Genomic DNA, 17,634 nt, shown 5'->3' with positions numbered 1-17,634 from the left:
GATTGCAATACATTGTTTTTGCTTAAAATTTTCCACGACGTCAGAACACTTTTGACTTAAGATAAGTAGCATGCAGTTTTAGGAGTTACCTTGGTAATGGCAATGTTGCAGAAGAGTTTTCACATTGGCTTAAAAGAGACCATCCATCCTTGCTTGAGCATGAAACTTTGCTTGAATTTTGTATTGCATGTTTACAGTGTTTGCGTCTAGTTCCATTGGCGTTTAATGGTCAAGTTCATTAAGCTCTTCTGAACGAGCGCTGTTCGAAAAGTCCAATTAAGGTAGTACTGTGGCGCGTTGCTTTGGGGCCAACAACTGCTAAGACAATGAATTCTGTGGTAATAACAAAGTCTGCATGGTTCAGCCTACTCACATGTTCAGAGCTAGCCTGTAGCATTCATGAAGGATACGAACCTTGCAACTAAAGATCACCCTAGTGCCCACAGTCTGGCTCTAGCTTGAGTTGGACAATCGCAAAAGTAGTGCCTAGGTTTTCTCCCTCCTCTCAGCAGCCTCTGCAATGCGAATTGTAGGGTATCAACTCCGGCTGCATGGTCCCCTCTAGGTCATTGTACCGTGAAATTTTATACTCATTTTTATGCGTCTGCCCTAAAAGCTCTTACCATCGGGTTTTATTATAGGCGGGCCAAATCCGCCCAAAGTGCCCGAGGTACTTCGTCTAGGATGTTATTATTCACATAGTCTCACAGCGCATTTAATGTGAAGGTCCAGAGGGGGGACGTGCAGAAGCACTTGTGTACGTAGTTCAGTGAATCGTATAAAGCTTGGTTATATTGTTTCCTTGCTCGACGCTTGTCACCATATAATATAACCGTACATTAGGCTGGAATGGACAACGGCTGTGTATATCTAGGGCCATCTTCAACTGAAGATCCCACTTTCTTACGAGGGTCCTATTTCAGGAGTAGAAGGCAGTAAAGACCTTCTTAAAATTCAGTTCTATGTTCAATCTCGAATGTAACCAATCGAATCAACTAATCTGTGTTCATTTAGCCGCTGGAGGTGGCTCTCGAGTACCCTTGCCTTGGCGGTAAATAGCATCAACTCTGTCTTTGCTACACCTTTCCTAACAAGCCCTCCATATCCAATATCATCAAGCTCTCGGCATACTGTCTAATATTCGTAGAATGGGTTCATCATCATCAACCAGAACCTCGGAGAAATGGCGCTACTTTGGGGAGTATCTCTGCTTACAGCTTTGGTCAGATGTCTACCCCCCAGGTCAGACTGAACTATCCTAGTTCTTAGCGTGGAGATGCTAGTGAGGCTGCTTGGCCGAAAGTTATTCGCGGGCTCATGGCCGCATTTGAATGCTTACGACATGAAAACTACGCGTGCGTCTTCAAGAATGTGATATGTATCTGCAAGAAATGTAGCTTCTGGAAACCTTTACAAGCCACTACACAACTCTTTTTTGCTATTTTTGTGGCATCACTGGCATTATACCGTCTGGGCTTGCTGATGTATATACGGATAAGCTGTTTGTAGCCCAGCCAATTTCATTCAAGGTAATTACCGATTTGCTAATTCCCACGACTGGGGCTGTATACCATCTAAGCAAGACTCCGAGTGACAGTCCTCTTCGCTGGTGAGGATGTGTGTTTGAACCAACAGTTTCAGGGTCTCAATGACTTGTACTTGTTCAGGCAGTCCTTGTTTTGCTGGCAATATTTACCCCTGCAGGAGTTGTTGAACACGTTGCAGGTCAATATTTGGCAGGAAGACTTTAAAGGCGGTTTGAAATACCTTTTCTAGAGCTCCAACCTTTAAAGTCCGCAACAACCGACTGTTCTAAGTGCTGGGCATACGAACATATTACCGGGGGTTGCAAGGGGCAGGACACAAAGCAAAGGCTTGCGAGTTGGCAGAGTGTTGTGTCCTTTGCAAGGACCGCGGACTGCAAAAAGAAAATACGGCTCATATTCTCGGTTCTGGCTGTTGGCAGATCTTGTAGGAAGAGTTACAGAAAGCGAAAAGTCAAGCACCAAGGTCCACATCCTGCTAGGAGTGCAACTGCTCACGATCTGATGGCTTGCTTCTCAACGAGCAGTACCGAGATAGGAGCTTATGATCGTGGTATGCCGATATATCTGGCACTGTTGCCATCTAGGTGTGAGATAAAGTTAACTTGCGAATGCGGGCCCATGGTCAAAGAGACGGTTTTATTTGGGCTCGTTATGTGAAAGTGACGGTTTATTAGCTTTTATCTCATGCCAAACGAATCTATGCAAGCTTTTCGGAATAGGCTCGCCGCCTTGGAGGACAAGATTAGAAACACGGAAGGGAGAATTTTAGCCGGAGGAGATTTTAACGTTAGAGCTCCAAATGGGGTATGCCTTAACCACCTCAACTACCAGGTGGAACATCGGGAAAATCGGCACTGCAAAATTTGTCGAAGCTTTCTCAATAGGGGTAAATCAGCGACAAGAGCCAGGCGTAGACAGAAGAATCGCAACTGAGTCGCTAGTTCATTCAGCAATCCACCTTATCATTGCAGCTTTTAATGCATCGGCTCACAAAAGGAAATTGTGTCCCGGGAAATTATCCGTGTACTGATGAACGGCTGAAATTGCAAACCTAGGAAGGAACTGCCTCAGACTTTGGTGGATTGCCCAGCGCGCAAGAGGCCAAGGTGGATCGACGCTTAGATCTACAGAGTATAAGAGTGGGAAAAAAAAACTTCGCCACGAAATCAACAGGTAGGAGACACGCTGCTGGCAAGAGGTAATGAACTACGTAAGCAGAGAGCCATGAGGGGTATAATCTTTTTACTAGAAAACTAACTTTCCATCAGCCATCCTGTTCTATGGAAACAGCGAAGATGGAAAGCGTGCGGGCCCTTTTTCTTGTCCACCCCATCCGAACTGACGCTGTCGATGAAGGAGTGAGTTCTGAGGTACGCCGTCTCTTTGCTGCAAGGGAACTAGAGGATGCAGTCTTGTCCACGAGGGACAAAAAAGTACCAGGACCGGATGGTATTCCCAGCGAAGTGTTGAAACTCGTATGTAAAAACATATAAGTGTAACTTGCTTCTCGATTCAACGCATGTTTGACAGCGGATTTTCTCCCCCCCCCCCCCCCTGCTGAAAAGTTGCGAGACTTGTATTGATAACCAAGGGCAAAGGTAGCCTCGAGGCGCCGTTAGCGTATCGTTCGCTCAGTACGTTGGCCAGAGCGGGGAAGCTGCTCGAGAAGCTCATCAAGCCACGACTGACAGAAGCAATCCGTGCTGCGGTAGACTACTCACCAACACAATATGGTTTTAGAGCGAGGCGATCCACAATTGATCCTCCTTGGTTCGGATCTTTGGAACACCTTATACGATAGTCTCCTACGATTTGAGGTGTCTGATGAATCGCATTTAGTCGAGTATAGAGATGATGTTGCGGCACTGGTTACCGCACGCACGATTGAGCAAACTGGGAATGGTGATGCGGCGAGTAAGCAGGTCGCTGGCTAAGCATTGATTCTCCCTAGCTATGGAAAAAAACCGAAGTCGTTGTGCTGACCAAGAACGGCATTCCCGCAGTCCTCCCTATTCAGGTTGGTGAAACCATAGCCTTGTCGAAGCCGGTGGTGAAATGCCTCGGCATCATGATGGACACGAAGACGAGCTTCTTTGAGGAGAAAAGGATTTGGATAGAATGTTTGCTGATGTCTAATGTCGGAGGTCCCTTATCCAGCAGACGTCGCTTGCGAATGAGTGCAGTTCAGACCATCCTCCTTTACCACCCTCAAAGTGAATATCAGGATGACATCAAGGACTCCTTTCCAACCGTCACAGTTCTTTGAGTTGGGGATATGTAAAGAAAGTGTACTGCCCCTGTTATGCACCAATAGGTTGTGGTAAGAATAAATTCAAAGAGAGCCCACTTCATTCATTGATCCTCGAGCTATCGCAAAGCATATGCCTTGCATTGGCTTTGCAACTTATTAGCCGTCTTTTCTGCAATGGGCGTGAGCCATGTAAACCAAGGAGTGAAACTCAGGTCCGGGCACTGAAAAATGTGTAGGTTCTTCCTGGCAAAGAATAAACCGGAATAAATTATAATATTTACGGTGAAGCTCTTCACTGCGTCGGCATTAATGCATCGTCAATATCTTCCCCTAGGAGGAAAGCTAGCAGATTAGTTGAGGAGCAATTCAAGTACTGCTGATTTATCTGCATTACCCGCATAATCTGCTTGAGTCAGGGGAGAGTCAGTCCCCTTCGGACCGTCGATTTTGATCTCCTCGAACAGCTTGTTAGCGGCAGCGCGTGGATCTAGGTATTCTTTGCGTTCCTGATACCCAACCACAATCTGTAGTTCGCCTTTGTAAATTTCGAAATATAGGCCTTATTAACGTTCAGAGTCGGAGAAGGATATCTTTTACGAGGCAGTTCCGTGGTGCCTAGAAGCCTGTCCCAAGTATGATATCAAAATCAAACCTGGAAATTTCAGTAGTCAAGTAGGCATGGAGCCCGTATTCAAGCGATACATCAGTTCCCATAGCTTACATATAATTCCAATAATAACGGACTGCGGGTTATTCAGTTAGCAGTTGGAAGTACCTGGTTTGCGTGGAAAGCGGTCCGCGAACATACGTCGGCCTCTCTCTAGACGGGGTCACTTTCAACCAAATTGACCAAGGGGTGATCGAACGCCGGCTCAAGGGGACCAATATAGACTCAGATCACTATCTCGTTGGCATAGTGCTCAGAGCTCGAATTACAACACCATCTACAATCGTAAAAAGAGTAGGAAGAGTAGGTTCGAAAATGACTGTAAGCTAGCAACGGAACGGATGAATGCCGCATACCGAGTAATGTTGCCTGCTCAAAGGATATGGCCCGCGCAGAGACTTCTCCTTCATAGACGGAAGGAGGAAGCCTGGGCGAACAAACAGGTCTTTGAACTCGAAAAGTACAGGGAGCAACCGCACCGGGCGCGCAAGTTTTACCAACAAGTCAGCAGGATGAAGCCTTATACACCTCCACGCTCGTCCTGTCGAGACAAAGAGGGAAATTTGATTTCCGACAGAATGGGCATATTGGAGCAATGGGTTGAGTATTTTGACGAACTGCTCAACTACCAAAATATCGGTGAGTTGGAGGTCCCACCAACTGAAGACGATGGACAAATGCTGCCACCACCAGGCAAAGAAGAAACAGTCCGTGGAATCCACCTGCTTAGAAACCATAAGTCGCCAGGAGCCGATGGAATTACAGCCGAATTATTTAAATGTGGTGGTGACCAACTACACCAAGTGGTTCATCAACTTGTGCTCAAGGTGTGGGACAGTGAATCACTACCTGACGACTGGCAACGAGGTATCCGGCCGGGATATCACGTAGTGCAGCAATTATAGAGGTATCACGTTCCTGAGTACCATCTGTAAGATATTCTCCGCTAGCAAAAGAAGACGTGGCAGACCCTGCCTGAGATACTGCGATTTCGTAGATCAAGACGGCAGACAACTTTTAAGGACATCGAGTTGGTGGACCTCGGCGCAAAATCGGCGTGTCTGGAGTTCCTTATTAAGGCAGGCCTAGATCCGATCCCGGTTTTTCCGACGTTGATGATGATGAATTTACAAAAATAAATTGTTTCTGAGGACAGCTGGTTTGACGAGGATATTTTCAAAGAAGTTCTGCTGTAGATCCTAATGCTAGAAGAAAATGAATAAGACAAGGCTTTTCAGATCGTCAACAGTCATGCGAGGTGTCCATGTCAATGTGTACTAGTGGCCAGAAACGAGTACCGAACTTCGGGTGGAATCCTGAAATTGCAAGATTTACCTTAAGGTCAGCGAAAAAGGAACCGGTAAAAGGTAACACTTGATGCGGCTGTGTAAAGATGCTGATTGGTTTCCCTTGGGTGGCGTAATGCTCAAAAGTAATGGGGTCCAACCATTACTTGCCCTAGATTTCTACACGGGATTGTGACAAATCTTTTCCCATAAATTGTGAATACCGCTAACATTCCTAATGTCGAAGTGGATCCTGTCGAAACCCCAATGTTAAGCGAGGAAGTGATCCTGAAAGCTGCATCCTGGCTTGGATGGTATCCGCAACAAGGCAGCGGTGAATATAGAACCTAATATGTTTGCCGAGGTATTTGCCGCATGCTTTAAGGAAAGAGCACTTTATACAGAGTCTAAAAGGCAGAGGCTAATTCTCATTCCCAAGTCAGACAAACCTCTGGGTGAACCTTCATCTCACAGATCGATATGTCTTCTAAATAATATTGACGAAGATGGAGGCGGTTAATTTGGTGACTAACAGAGCTAAAGTCGTGCTCGAATAGGAAACATTGATAACTCTCGACGTGAAGAACACCTTCAATTCCGCAAGATGGGGCTAATCATTAGAGGCCCTAATTAAATTTTGAGGGTCAAAGTACCTGTTGCGTGCCATTGCCGACTTCCTAATCGATAGGCTTCTGTTCCACGATTCAGAGGAAGGACCTAAATCATTTCATACATAATACGTAGTTCCACAAGGATCGTCCTAGGACCAATCTTGCGGATAATTATGTATAACCGGGCTCTGACGTTAGATCTTTCTTCCGGCGTGGTCACCGTCAGCTTCCCGGATGACATTGAGCTGACGGTTGTTGCACGCTTGCTTGATGATGACCCTATAGAAGAAAGTTTGGAGATTACCCTCCACTTGCTTAGTTTAGTACACCTTATAAATAAGAAGTGTCCCTGAAATGAAAAAGCCTATTTATTTCATTGTGCGTGTCATTAGAATATTCATTCCCCATACCCTCGCTGATATCCTGAATACCTTGTGCTTGCTCACTCTCTTTATACTTGATCCAATCTGCACGTGCCTTTTATCAATACGCTCCACAAACTGAATATCATTAAGACGTTTGTATAATTTGTTTGTCGCCTACCAGTTTCTGTCATTAATTCAGGACTATTTGAAAATTACAGTCTACTCTGATTTCCTCCTTCAGCAAATAGCCAACACATAAATCTGAATTTCAGCAATTTGCGTGCTTCTCCCAAACTTCATCACCAGAAATTCTTGAGTAAAAACGCAAATTGAAAGGAAGACCTTACATTATTCAAGCACGAGGACGGAAGGACGTAGGACCCGCCTAAGTATACTTTTCGACAAGATGTAATTGTTGTAATCTACAACTTATACTTTAATCTTATGCGCCGTTACCATGACTCTACTATGAATAAAAGGATCCTGTCCTGTACTTACCCTCTCTGGAATAAGTCAACATTGTAAAATTTATACAATTCGACATAAAACTCGACGGTTGCTTGTAAATCTCCCATAATATTATCCGCAACTCGTTAGAGTTCTTTTCACGTTGTTCTTGCGACAAATCCTCTACGTTGTTAGTCCTTTAGAAATGATTCCGGTGACGAGAGACGCGGTGAGACGACAATATTTAAGATGATGTTGTTGCAATAAATTTGTCCAAAGTCACATTGCTTCGGGTAAATGTATAGACCGAGTATCTGCACAGGACAAATGGGAAACATTCACCTAGCACGAGCCACTACCACGGCTCCTACGCTTGCTCGTTGAACGTCGCTTGACAAGGAACAGCAGGCCTGGACTTAAGTTCACTAGGGTTTCCATCATATTTCCATATCATAAATTTACCATATAAAATTCAAGGATATCACTAGGGGTGGGCGGTTGAGATAGGCAACCGACGGTGACTCGAAGGAGGCTAGCCGGTGAGGTGGGGCGCGAGCGAGTAGGTGGAAGGACGAGTCATCGTGCAAGTCATTATATGGTCGATATATGCAGAGATAAAATTGCAAGTCGTGTAATATCCGGCGTGCGAGTCCGTTTTGGTGGCGGTTTTATTGGGGAAATCACATATTCTTGAATTGCACTATTCCGTTGGATGAGTTATCGATTTCACTGGATTTTATGCAAATTTGTCACGCCGATGGGAGGACGAATTTATTAACTTTTATTCATTTTTATGCTTTGGTTTATTTTTGACACCAACATTTTTAATATATTCGATTAGAAGACTTTTATGGATTACTGTTAATACGATTTAGCGAGTACATCACTTGGGTTAACCTCCTGTAATTATTCAAAAAAAGAAACCTGTTTAAATTAAATTCACGTTATGCCTTTTTGAACCCATTGTACCACTTTCCCGGAACCTTTTTCAATAAACTCTTTAAAAGACTTTAAACTAAATGTTGTGTATCTAGGATCATTTCAAGTAAAGTCTGAGCACCTAATCATCATAATAAAGGCCTTTAAAAATGGTTTGTCCTGGATTTCGCAACGTAAGTAGCCCCTTGGTCTGGGATATCTTCAAAACACAAAACAACACCCGAATCACCTAATAAGCAGAATTAGCTCTTACACCTTTTCGAAAAGCCTGTCATCTCCCAATGGACCAGACATCATCCTTGCCTATCCTGCAAATGTCATCTTCCAGTAAAACATAAAATATTCGATTATCCCTTCAGTCTAATGACTCATTAGCGAACATCATTCGACCCGCTTATCACACCAACCACATAGGCTAAGTCCTGTCGTTATCTCGAGTAACACTTCCCATCCAAGTTTTAATGTCGCACAAACAGAACATTGTCGACTTTGAAAATCGGTAAATCCTCATTTCAAGCGTCTCATTCAGCACTTTCCACTTTTACTATAAATCTTCGACCAACAACCCGAAACCGGACATTAGACCATTGTCAGACCATCATCAGCAAAGAGGATCAACTATTTTGATGTCTGCCGCAAAAGCTTTAAAAAAAAACTTTTCCTGCATGCACGTCGCCTTCATCGTTGTCCTCGAAAACCATCTGCAGGCATTTTTCATTGTGGCAAAGTCCTTTGCTGTCCGTTAAACACAACCAGGCAGCGAGTTGATGTAATAACTTTAATATATCCATGACGTCACATGTTGAACAACTGTCGACTGACGTCATGACTATCACCTGAATAAGTCAATCTCTAGTTGCAATGTGCCTATTCTCTTTTTCGCCAGCAGCCAGGACGCATGCTCCTGGAGAAAGCGAGTGTGGCGCTCTTAGGAGGAAGAAGTCCTGAAGATCTCAAGAGAACCCTGCAATCTACTATCCTGCCCTGAGCAGGTTGTTTGGGTTTTTCTCGTGGCCTCCTTCTTGCTATCTTCCGTCGTTCTTCTCGTTGAAGGATGTGTGTCCTGTTTCGCCCTTCCTCGAGAGGGCATGGGGATTATCCTTTTTTTGCATCAGGTCCTAGAATACCGGCTGCCTGGTTATTAGCCTAATTATTTGCACTTGTACAGGGCAAGAAAAATTGTGCCTAATGGTGGCACTAGCTCATGGGTTTAATTTGCTAGAAGTGGGTGGATGTAATTATGGATTGGAACAAATGAGTTGTTGGGGCTGGGGGTAGTGAGGAAGAGTTTGCCATGTTGCGGACGTATACCTATGCGATTACACGACCTTTTTGTTACGCTCTTGTAATATTGACAGGCAGACAAATTACAGGTGTTTGTATGTCATTTATCTGTTCCAGTATAAGGCGAATATGTGCGACAAGAGGAAGGCATACATGTAGTGAAAATGTACGCTCCTGAGTAAGTGAGTTCTATTTGATCTCAAGACACGTACTTTGCGTGAGCAAAACAGAAGAATTTTAGGAGGAAATATTCTTATGGGAAATTAAATCCTTCTTCAATCTGGTGTCTGCTGGTTTTTCAGTAATTTCTGATGATTTATCTTCTTTATTTATCTTTATTTGAGTTTTCACTGGAATTTCCGGTTTAAATATGATTAATGTGGCCTTCCTATAGGTAGATATTGTCTCTATATTGGCTTCCACGTGTGATATCTTTTCTATCTTCTTTAGCCCTGTTTCGTTTTTTTTTTTTTGGGTAGGGTAGGTGAATGCACACAGTGTTGGACTCCCGATTCGGTACGTCGTCGGACTACCAACTAAACACCTCCCCATCGTCAGAGAGCTAGCCTGGAACCGTTTGTCACATTACTTCGGGCTAGTCCCCGAACTCTCTCGCTTTGCGGAGCCTTCAAATCAGGGAATTCCTTTCACCAACGGGAGGGGAGCGGAGGAAGGGAACTGTCAGTTCAAGGAACCCCCTGCAATCCGGCTCCTCCACAGGTCGAGTTCTATCTTCTTAGCAACACGGTTTCACCTGTCAGCAGTCCTCAACATCTCTTCCACAATGTTGTCTGGAGAGAGATCCCCTGTGTTTAAATAGAGCTGCTGACGAACCCCATCCCACCTTCCACAAGGAAAAAAAGTGTGGTGGGCGTCGTCCACAACTCCATTGCAAAACACACAATCCGGAGAACGCACCTTTCCAATCTTGTGCAGGTAAGCCTGAAAACCTCCATATCCACTTAAAAATTGGGTAAGGAAATAGTCAGTCTCACCATGCTTCCGATTCAGCCACGCACCTAAGTTGCCGATGAGCCGCGCAGTCCATCTGCCTCTAGTTTCATTTTGCCAAGAGAGCTGCCACTCGTCTAGAGTGTGTTGCCGTTCTTCGCGAGCAACCACCTCCCTTGCGCTGTATATGGCCTGACGCTCCCTAGCAAGAAGGGCAACGGGGATAACTCGCCTGTTTCGTTTGACAGTGCAGGGTCTGGACGAGGTCGGTATTTCTTTCGATCCCAAGTTTGTTGCGAGGACGCCAGAGCCTTTCAAATCATCGTCTGACGTGTCAAGTTGATGCTGTTTCTATTGACCTTAGGATCGAATTGAGTCAACTTGTATGTTTATGTCAATTTCAGTTAGTGAGTTATTGTAAGTGTAGTTGATAAGACCAAATCATCGGAGTTGCTGTAGCGATTACGAATGTCCTTATTTCGGGCGTGATCATAGTTACTTATGCCACTGGTCAACTCCATGCCCATAAACAGTATAATCCTCATATAATAAGATACTTCTCATGCAATAACTTTCCAAATTTTTACTATAATCAAATAGCCTGAGGAGCGGGTGATATAGTGGTCACATTGCAGGCCATGGTAAATGGAGAACTCTGAATTCCCATAAAAGCGATTTCCAAATAACCCTTTACAGCTTCACTGTTGGACTCCATGCTTTCAGCCTTCAATACTTCCGAGCATTGTGAAACTGAACACAGTCTAAAATATGTCTTCAGATATTTATTGAGCAGGTCATTGAGTTTCAGGTCAAGCAGGTGGCATCAAGTTAAGGGCCTAAACCATCCACGTTCCTATCTCCGTACGTAGCTTTAGCCGACGGAGCGCCACATATATTAATACAGCACTCAATATATTTTGGATATCTTTTTTATCCGTAGTTTCTGCAAATTTATTCGTTTTATCTGCTTCGAAGTAGCCAAACCATATTTCAGAAGTAGTCATGATTGGGTTCAGTGTTAATATCTATGCCTTCCGCAAGGTCGCTTCGTCGTTCATTTCGATATCCTTTTTAAGGATGGTTGAGGAAAATGTGTCCTGTATGCTTTCGCGATATTTATTTTATTACTGTTGTGATGTACTGTACGTTTCGTTATTCCGACGGTCTAGCCCGATATCGTCTCGAAAGAGAATTCAATTATCCTTCTCCTATACTCGTCGTACTGCACATCGTTTCAAAGTTTGCCTTTACTGCAAATTACTAGCTCCCATATTGAATATCTACACCTTCGTTTAGTCAAATTTATATTTTAATATTTAGTATATGGGGGGGGGGGGGAATTTGAATATTAAAACTGCTTACACCCTCGCTTGCGAAATTATTGAATTGAAATTCTCATGCGTTGATATTGTTATCGTGCTATTGTTGTCATTGAATCAATTGAACGTCCCGTTTTAGATATAGCTAGCGAAAATTAAGGAGGAATAATTGGAATGAACTTACTTTTAGTGTTTGCAATTTCATTTTTCACGTTTACTTGTCTAGGTCTGATGGAATTCTAAGCCACAAGCTAATGGAACTTTACAGATCGGAAGGTCTAGCAACGAAGGTGTATCGCTTTCAAACTTTAATACAAAACGTTCACTCGGAATGGTTTTGATAATTAGAGGGAAGAAAGCTCATAAAATGCTCTATTTTCGCAGTGATGTCTGAAGAACGAAGTATGAAGTACCCTACCTATTTTCTCAAACTAATATGAAGTGAAGAGGCCTACATCTGCGTGCCCACTGTGCAACCGTGCCACTTCCCTTAGGTGGTTGGGGACTTGAACGCTCAAATATTATCTGCAACCATCTGGTAAATTACGGTACCTAGAGTTTTATTGAGATAGTGAATCTGGTGGCTCACTAACAGTATTTACCATTTGCCCTAAAATATGAAAAAAAATCTGGGCAAGTTTTGATATTAACTTATTTGACAACTATCTTAGACTAATGCATAAGGTGAGAAAAATCGTGCCCTCAGCAAAATCTGAGGCACAGTTAGGAAAGATGGCATAAAATGAAAAAGATATAATAGAGCGAATGCAATCTGCTCTAAGATGGACGAAATGTCTACGTCCATGTTAGTATTTGACGGTTCTAGTGTACATTTCCCGAAGGCCACTTAAAAACATGGCGAAAGAAAATCAGTAAACAGGAAACTTCGGAGCAAACAGGAGGCGCAATGACCTACATAAGCCTTTCGACAATAAGTTACAATCGTTCAAGCTAAAATGATTGGACAGGAAACGGCACTGGTCTGTATAGCCACAGAAAAAGGTAGCGAAAATAAGATATCAGATTATTGCTATCGCCAGCTATTCAGGCAGCCGGATTCACAAAAGATTATCATTGTGACATTTATCTAAAATTAAAGGGCGTAAGAATAGTATGGAATTATTCGCTTATATAAGTTTCCGATGTGAAGAAGAAAGATGTTTTCAATAAGATCAACATGTAATCCTTGGTACCTCTTAGTAGTGACGTCGCCATCTCAATAAAGATAAAAGGCCGGCGCGCTCTATGCAGCGTTGTCTGGAGAAGATTTATAGCGAAAAGCCAGGTTCAACAGTACAACGGTAAGTTCTATACTTTTTTATCAGCCTGACGTGACGGAGTCTGTAATCTGGCGACACGTTAACGCAATTCAGATTATTCAATTAGCAGTGTCGCAGGAAATGGTTGCTGGATGTACCTGGTTTGCCCGGAAGTGGTCTACAAAAAACATGGGCTTCTCCAGATGGGACGACTTTCAACCAAATTAATCACGTGTTAATTGGACACCGCCTTGATGGATGTCAATGCATATAGGGAGGCCAATATAGATACGGACCATTATCTCGTTGGCATGGTCCTCTGGGCTCGAATAACAACACCGCCTAGTATCTCCTCTGACAATCAAGTGAGAGTGAACACTGAAGCGATCTACAACACAGCCCTCTGTAATACCTATAAGGGAAATGAGTGCTGCAATAACCGCAGTCAACAGAGACCCCGGCGACGAATAATCGACAAATAATCTTCACAGCCACCTGAAGAGCGGATGAAGGAATGGATTGTTTGGCGATGAATGCAAGCTAGCGACGGAAAGGAAGAATGCTACATACTGAGTAATGTTACACTCTCAAAGAATGCACGCGCATCATGAACTTCGTCGAGCGAATAAGCGACTAAACAGATGGAAAAAGGAACCCTGAGGGAAGCAACATGTCTGTGAACTCGAAAAGTAAAGGGAGCAACCGCACCAGGTACGGAAGTTTTACCAACAAGTTAGCAGAATGAATGATGATGTTTGGAGAAAAATCATATTTACGACAGAATGGGCGTATTTCAGTGATGAGTTGAGAGAACTACTGAACATCGAGGATATTGGCAAGCTGGAAGTCCCGCCAACTGAAGCGTCGAAGATACATTCCGTGCAATTCATCATGGGAAACTGTTGGAATATAGTCAGCAGTTGCTTTATCACTTCATCGACTTCAAGCCCACCTATGACAGCATAGCCAGGGTAAAACTGTCACGGCGATAAAAGAATTCGGTATCCCGACGAAATTAATAAAACTGATTAAGCTAACCCTGACCAACGTGCGAGGCTAAATAAAAGTAGTAGGATCAGTCTCGAGACCATTCAACATTAACAACGGTCTAGGACAAGGAGGTGCCCTTTTTAACCTGGAAAAGTGATCCCTGATGCTGAGGTGAATGCAAGAGGTGGTGCAACAACATCATATAGCACTAGTCAAATAAAAACAATAAACTAAAGCTTTGAGGTTGTTGATAATTTCTCCTGTCTAGGGTCAAAAATTATAACTGATAACAGTCATGACGATGAAATCCGCACACGGTCGTTGGGAGCCAACAGAGCCTCTTCCAACTTACAAAAACTATTCCGCTGGAAACTTCTCACCATAGGGTCAAAGTTCTTACTGTACAAGACAGTGATCTTGCCAGCCCCCATGGATTCCTTGGAAACTTTTTCTTAGCGAGAAAGATTACGACCTCTTGGCCGCATTCGAGAGAAGAATCATCCGAAGAAGTTTTGACGCCCTACAAGAGGATGGACCATTCCGTACCCTATATTACAACGAAGGTTTTGGGCAAAATCCAGCTGACTAGGTTATGCTGGTCGGGTCACTTAATTTGTATAGATGAGGATGATCCAGCCCGGAACGTCTGTAAGGGCAATATTTATGGTAGAAGGAGAAGACGTATCAGAGCCTGCCTTAGATAGAGCGATGGCGTAGGCCAGGATGCCAGGGATATGGAATTGATGGACCTTTTTATAATGCGAGTCAAAATAGATTGCCAATTTTTAACCTGGAAACAAGGGAAGGATGCTAGTTGTCGCAATCAAAAAGCCACGGAAGAAACGAAAATTCGCTGGCGTCTTTTACAATATCTAGTAGTAAAATGTCATTCTTCAATTGCCAGGAGCAGGGAGTTCGTGGCGAAGTAGATGACATCAAGTACTCGGCGATTGTTAGTGAATACAAAACAAACGCCTGGAGAACTAGCAAAATGCAGAACTCACTGTAGTTAAACGTAATCGATTTCATGAGAGGATTGATCATGCTAACAAAAGTAGTAGTAGGTAACCATGCGCTATTTATGGGCTGCTGGTATCACGTCATAAGATGCACGGACCAGATCTCCTGGGATCTTATCAGTTCATACATCATTAAGAATAGCGATGGCTCGGAAAGCGAATGGCTTAGGTGAATTCTATATAACGAAATTTCTTATAGATCTCTAGCTTGTTTTTGGCTACCAAAGGTCTGTAAGTTCGTCCAATGCTTGCTCTTTCACAACCCTGCCACAACTATGGACGACTAGACGGAAAGAATGGTCAGTCTTTCCTATTACTCATTAATGCGGAGTGACTGGGAAATGCAAACCAGAAATTAACCTAAGGTCAAAGCCTTTCAGTCTTCGAAAGGTCTATATGAGATGCTGGAGGAGGTGGAAATAAAAGTGCAGTTCAAACAGTGGCACTTGGCTAATGTGCTAATTATCCCAAGAGCCCTAGGCTAGAAGGCGCAACTTCAAGGTATCTATTATAGTATAATATATTCTACAGCACAAAAGATGTTGGTCGGGAGAATTTCAGAACCTGTGTTGTTGCCTAGAAGGGTTTGCATGCTTCGGCTGCTGGGATAGTTGGTTGATATCACCTCACTTACTGATAGGGTGGAGGATTGGACTTTCCAATCTGAAACTTGTTGTAGGGATTTCCAGATCATTCCTAGAACTTCTCATAACTCCCCAGAACTCACACCATAGACAAACTGGAGTCATAGGTTAAGACTTTAAAGAAGGCAACGGAAGTCACCTTTGAAGTCTCGAGCCAAATGAAGACCAACACATATAATTTGATAGTTCTTTAATATCTGCTACAATCATAAATGTCGGCTGTCATATAAAGACTGTCAGGACTGCTAAGAGACGGTCGTGGCTGAAATATTTCCAAAATATTAAAAGCATCGGAAACTCAGGTGGCACCAATAATATTCTCAACAAAGAGCCCAGGAACTCATATTTCCTTAAAAAACCGGATATTTTCTGTATTGAATCTTCCGGCGAGAGCGGGAAGATGACTGTAGGCTAGAATTGGTTTTCATGTTACGCAATTCCAATCAAGAGAAAACTGTGGCACTACCATCGGGACACTTGGAAGTGCCTAATATTGAGCCCAATTCGGCATTTGGATCACCCATTACAATCATAATGTCACCTATACGAAGTCTTTTCTGAACTGTGAACGGAAATTGGAAATCTTCGGATTACAAAAGCACAATGCGTTTATGGAGGAACGAAAGAGCGTTCGCATATTCCGCAAGCGCTGCTGACAATTTGTCTGTAGGTTACTTTAAAAACCTGCAGGTTAGTACCCAACAGATTTCGGCTTTTGCGGCAGGGAATATTTTGAGTGCATTTTTAAACTCCGGCTCAGTACAGTCGTAATGAGTGTGGTGTATTCGTGGCTCTAAGATCTAGGATCCTGGAAATGCTGGTGAGAACCATGTTCGTGGTCTTAAACATCGGACCTATACCACCGTTTCGGCGCCCAGGCTATCAAAGAAACGTGCTTCACGTAACCAGAATCACAGACGTCGTCGGGAGGTCAGTTCTGGAAGCTGTCTCGGCAAGTGACAACTAATACATCACGTTCGAAACGGTTGACGCTCTTTATCATGAGAGATGGCTTCTCACTCTATGAGGGGTTAGAGGGCCAGATGGGGATGGAGATCAGGTGAAGGGAGTGACATGGATCCATTCTAGCGCAGGCCTTGTGGATAGTCTACTAAGATTCGGCATGCCAGAATAATCGCACTTGTCAAATATGTAGATAATGTTGCCGGACGCACTGCTGAACAAACGCATATTAGCCATATTAGTGCATGGATAAGTGGATGCTCATGGTTTCATGCTTGAATTGGAAAACCGAAGTAGTCATTTTGACCAAAAAGAGAATCCCGACCCTGCCTCGCATATCGATTGGCGAGTTGATTATTGAGTCAACACCAAATTTACTTGGGTTAACGCTCGACTTAAAGATTGGCTTCTTCTAGCAAATCAAAGCAGCAGCGGACAAGGCTGCAGTATTCACGGCTTTAAGTAGGCTAATGATAGACGATGAGGATTCTATATCTACCAGAAGGCATCTTATGAGTGTAACGCTGTTTGATCTGTTCTACGGCGCGGAGGTATGTGCTGATGCCTTTAACAAGGAGGCGCCTTTCGGACTGCAAGGGTGATGACTCAAGAGAGAGAAGAACGGCAACGTACACTAACTGAGTAGCGACTCTCTTAGCAAAATCGATTAGGAAGCCGATGAACTCTGCCGCTTATTGGACCCATGGTTGAATCGAAATTATGGCAAAATTGATTACCTCCATACCCAACTTGTAAGTGAGGAAGTCTTCAGTCTTACTTGCACAAGATTATGTATATTGTCTGTCCTGCAATGGAGTGGTGGACGGTGCCAATCGTCCTTTTTTCTCTGGTTGACGGTCGGATGGGATTCTTAGGCGTCTTTATGCAGAGAAAGAGGAGCTCTATTCAGAATACCGTATCATGAGATGCTGAGGAGGGCTGGAGGATGGAGTCAAGTTGCCCATTGTGTTCAGGTTTCTCTTGTCGCGTAGAAAATATAGATCGACTGATCGAGGGACGGGATAGCCTGCAAGCAGTTCCTTGAACGAACATCTCCCATCCCCCTCCCTTCTCATTCGTGAAAGAAATTCC

At 43.6% G+C, this 17,634-nt stretch overlaps 1 protein-coding gene across 3 annotated transcripts in view; it reads right to left on the bottom strand.

Moving 5' to 3' along the window:
- LOC119649525 (protein FAM135B) overlaps nucleotides 1-17,634 on the bottom strand; it is a 184,849-nt gene that overhangs the window by 161,300 nt on the left and 5,915 nt on the right. For 2 of the 3 annotated variants that reach the window (XM_038051711.1, XM_038051712.1), the window contains exon 2: nucleotides 7,226-8,074. In XM_038051711.1, coding sequence (XP_037907639.1) covers nucleotides 7,226-7,302 — 77 coding nt within the window. In that variant the 5' untranslated portion in view covers nucleotides 7,303-8,074. Of the gene's footprint in view, nucleotides 1-7,225; nucleotides 8,099-17,634 lie in introns of all 3 variants that reach the window. The other variant, XM_038051709.1, reaches the window with a different exon arrangement.

Source organism: Hermetia illucens, chromosome 2, assembly GCF_905115235.1.
Source record: "Hermetia illucens chromosome 2, iHerIll2.2.curated.20191125, whole genome shotgun sequence".
In the NCBI taxonomy this organism is placed as follows: domain Eukaryota; kingdom Metazoa; phylum Arthropoda; class Insecta; order Diptera; family Stratiomyidae; genus Hermetia; species Hermetia illucens.
This window is presented reverse-complemented; position numbering and strand designations above follow the sequence as displayed.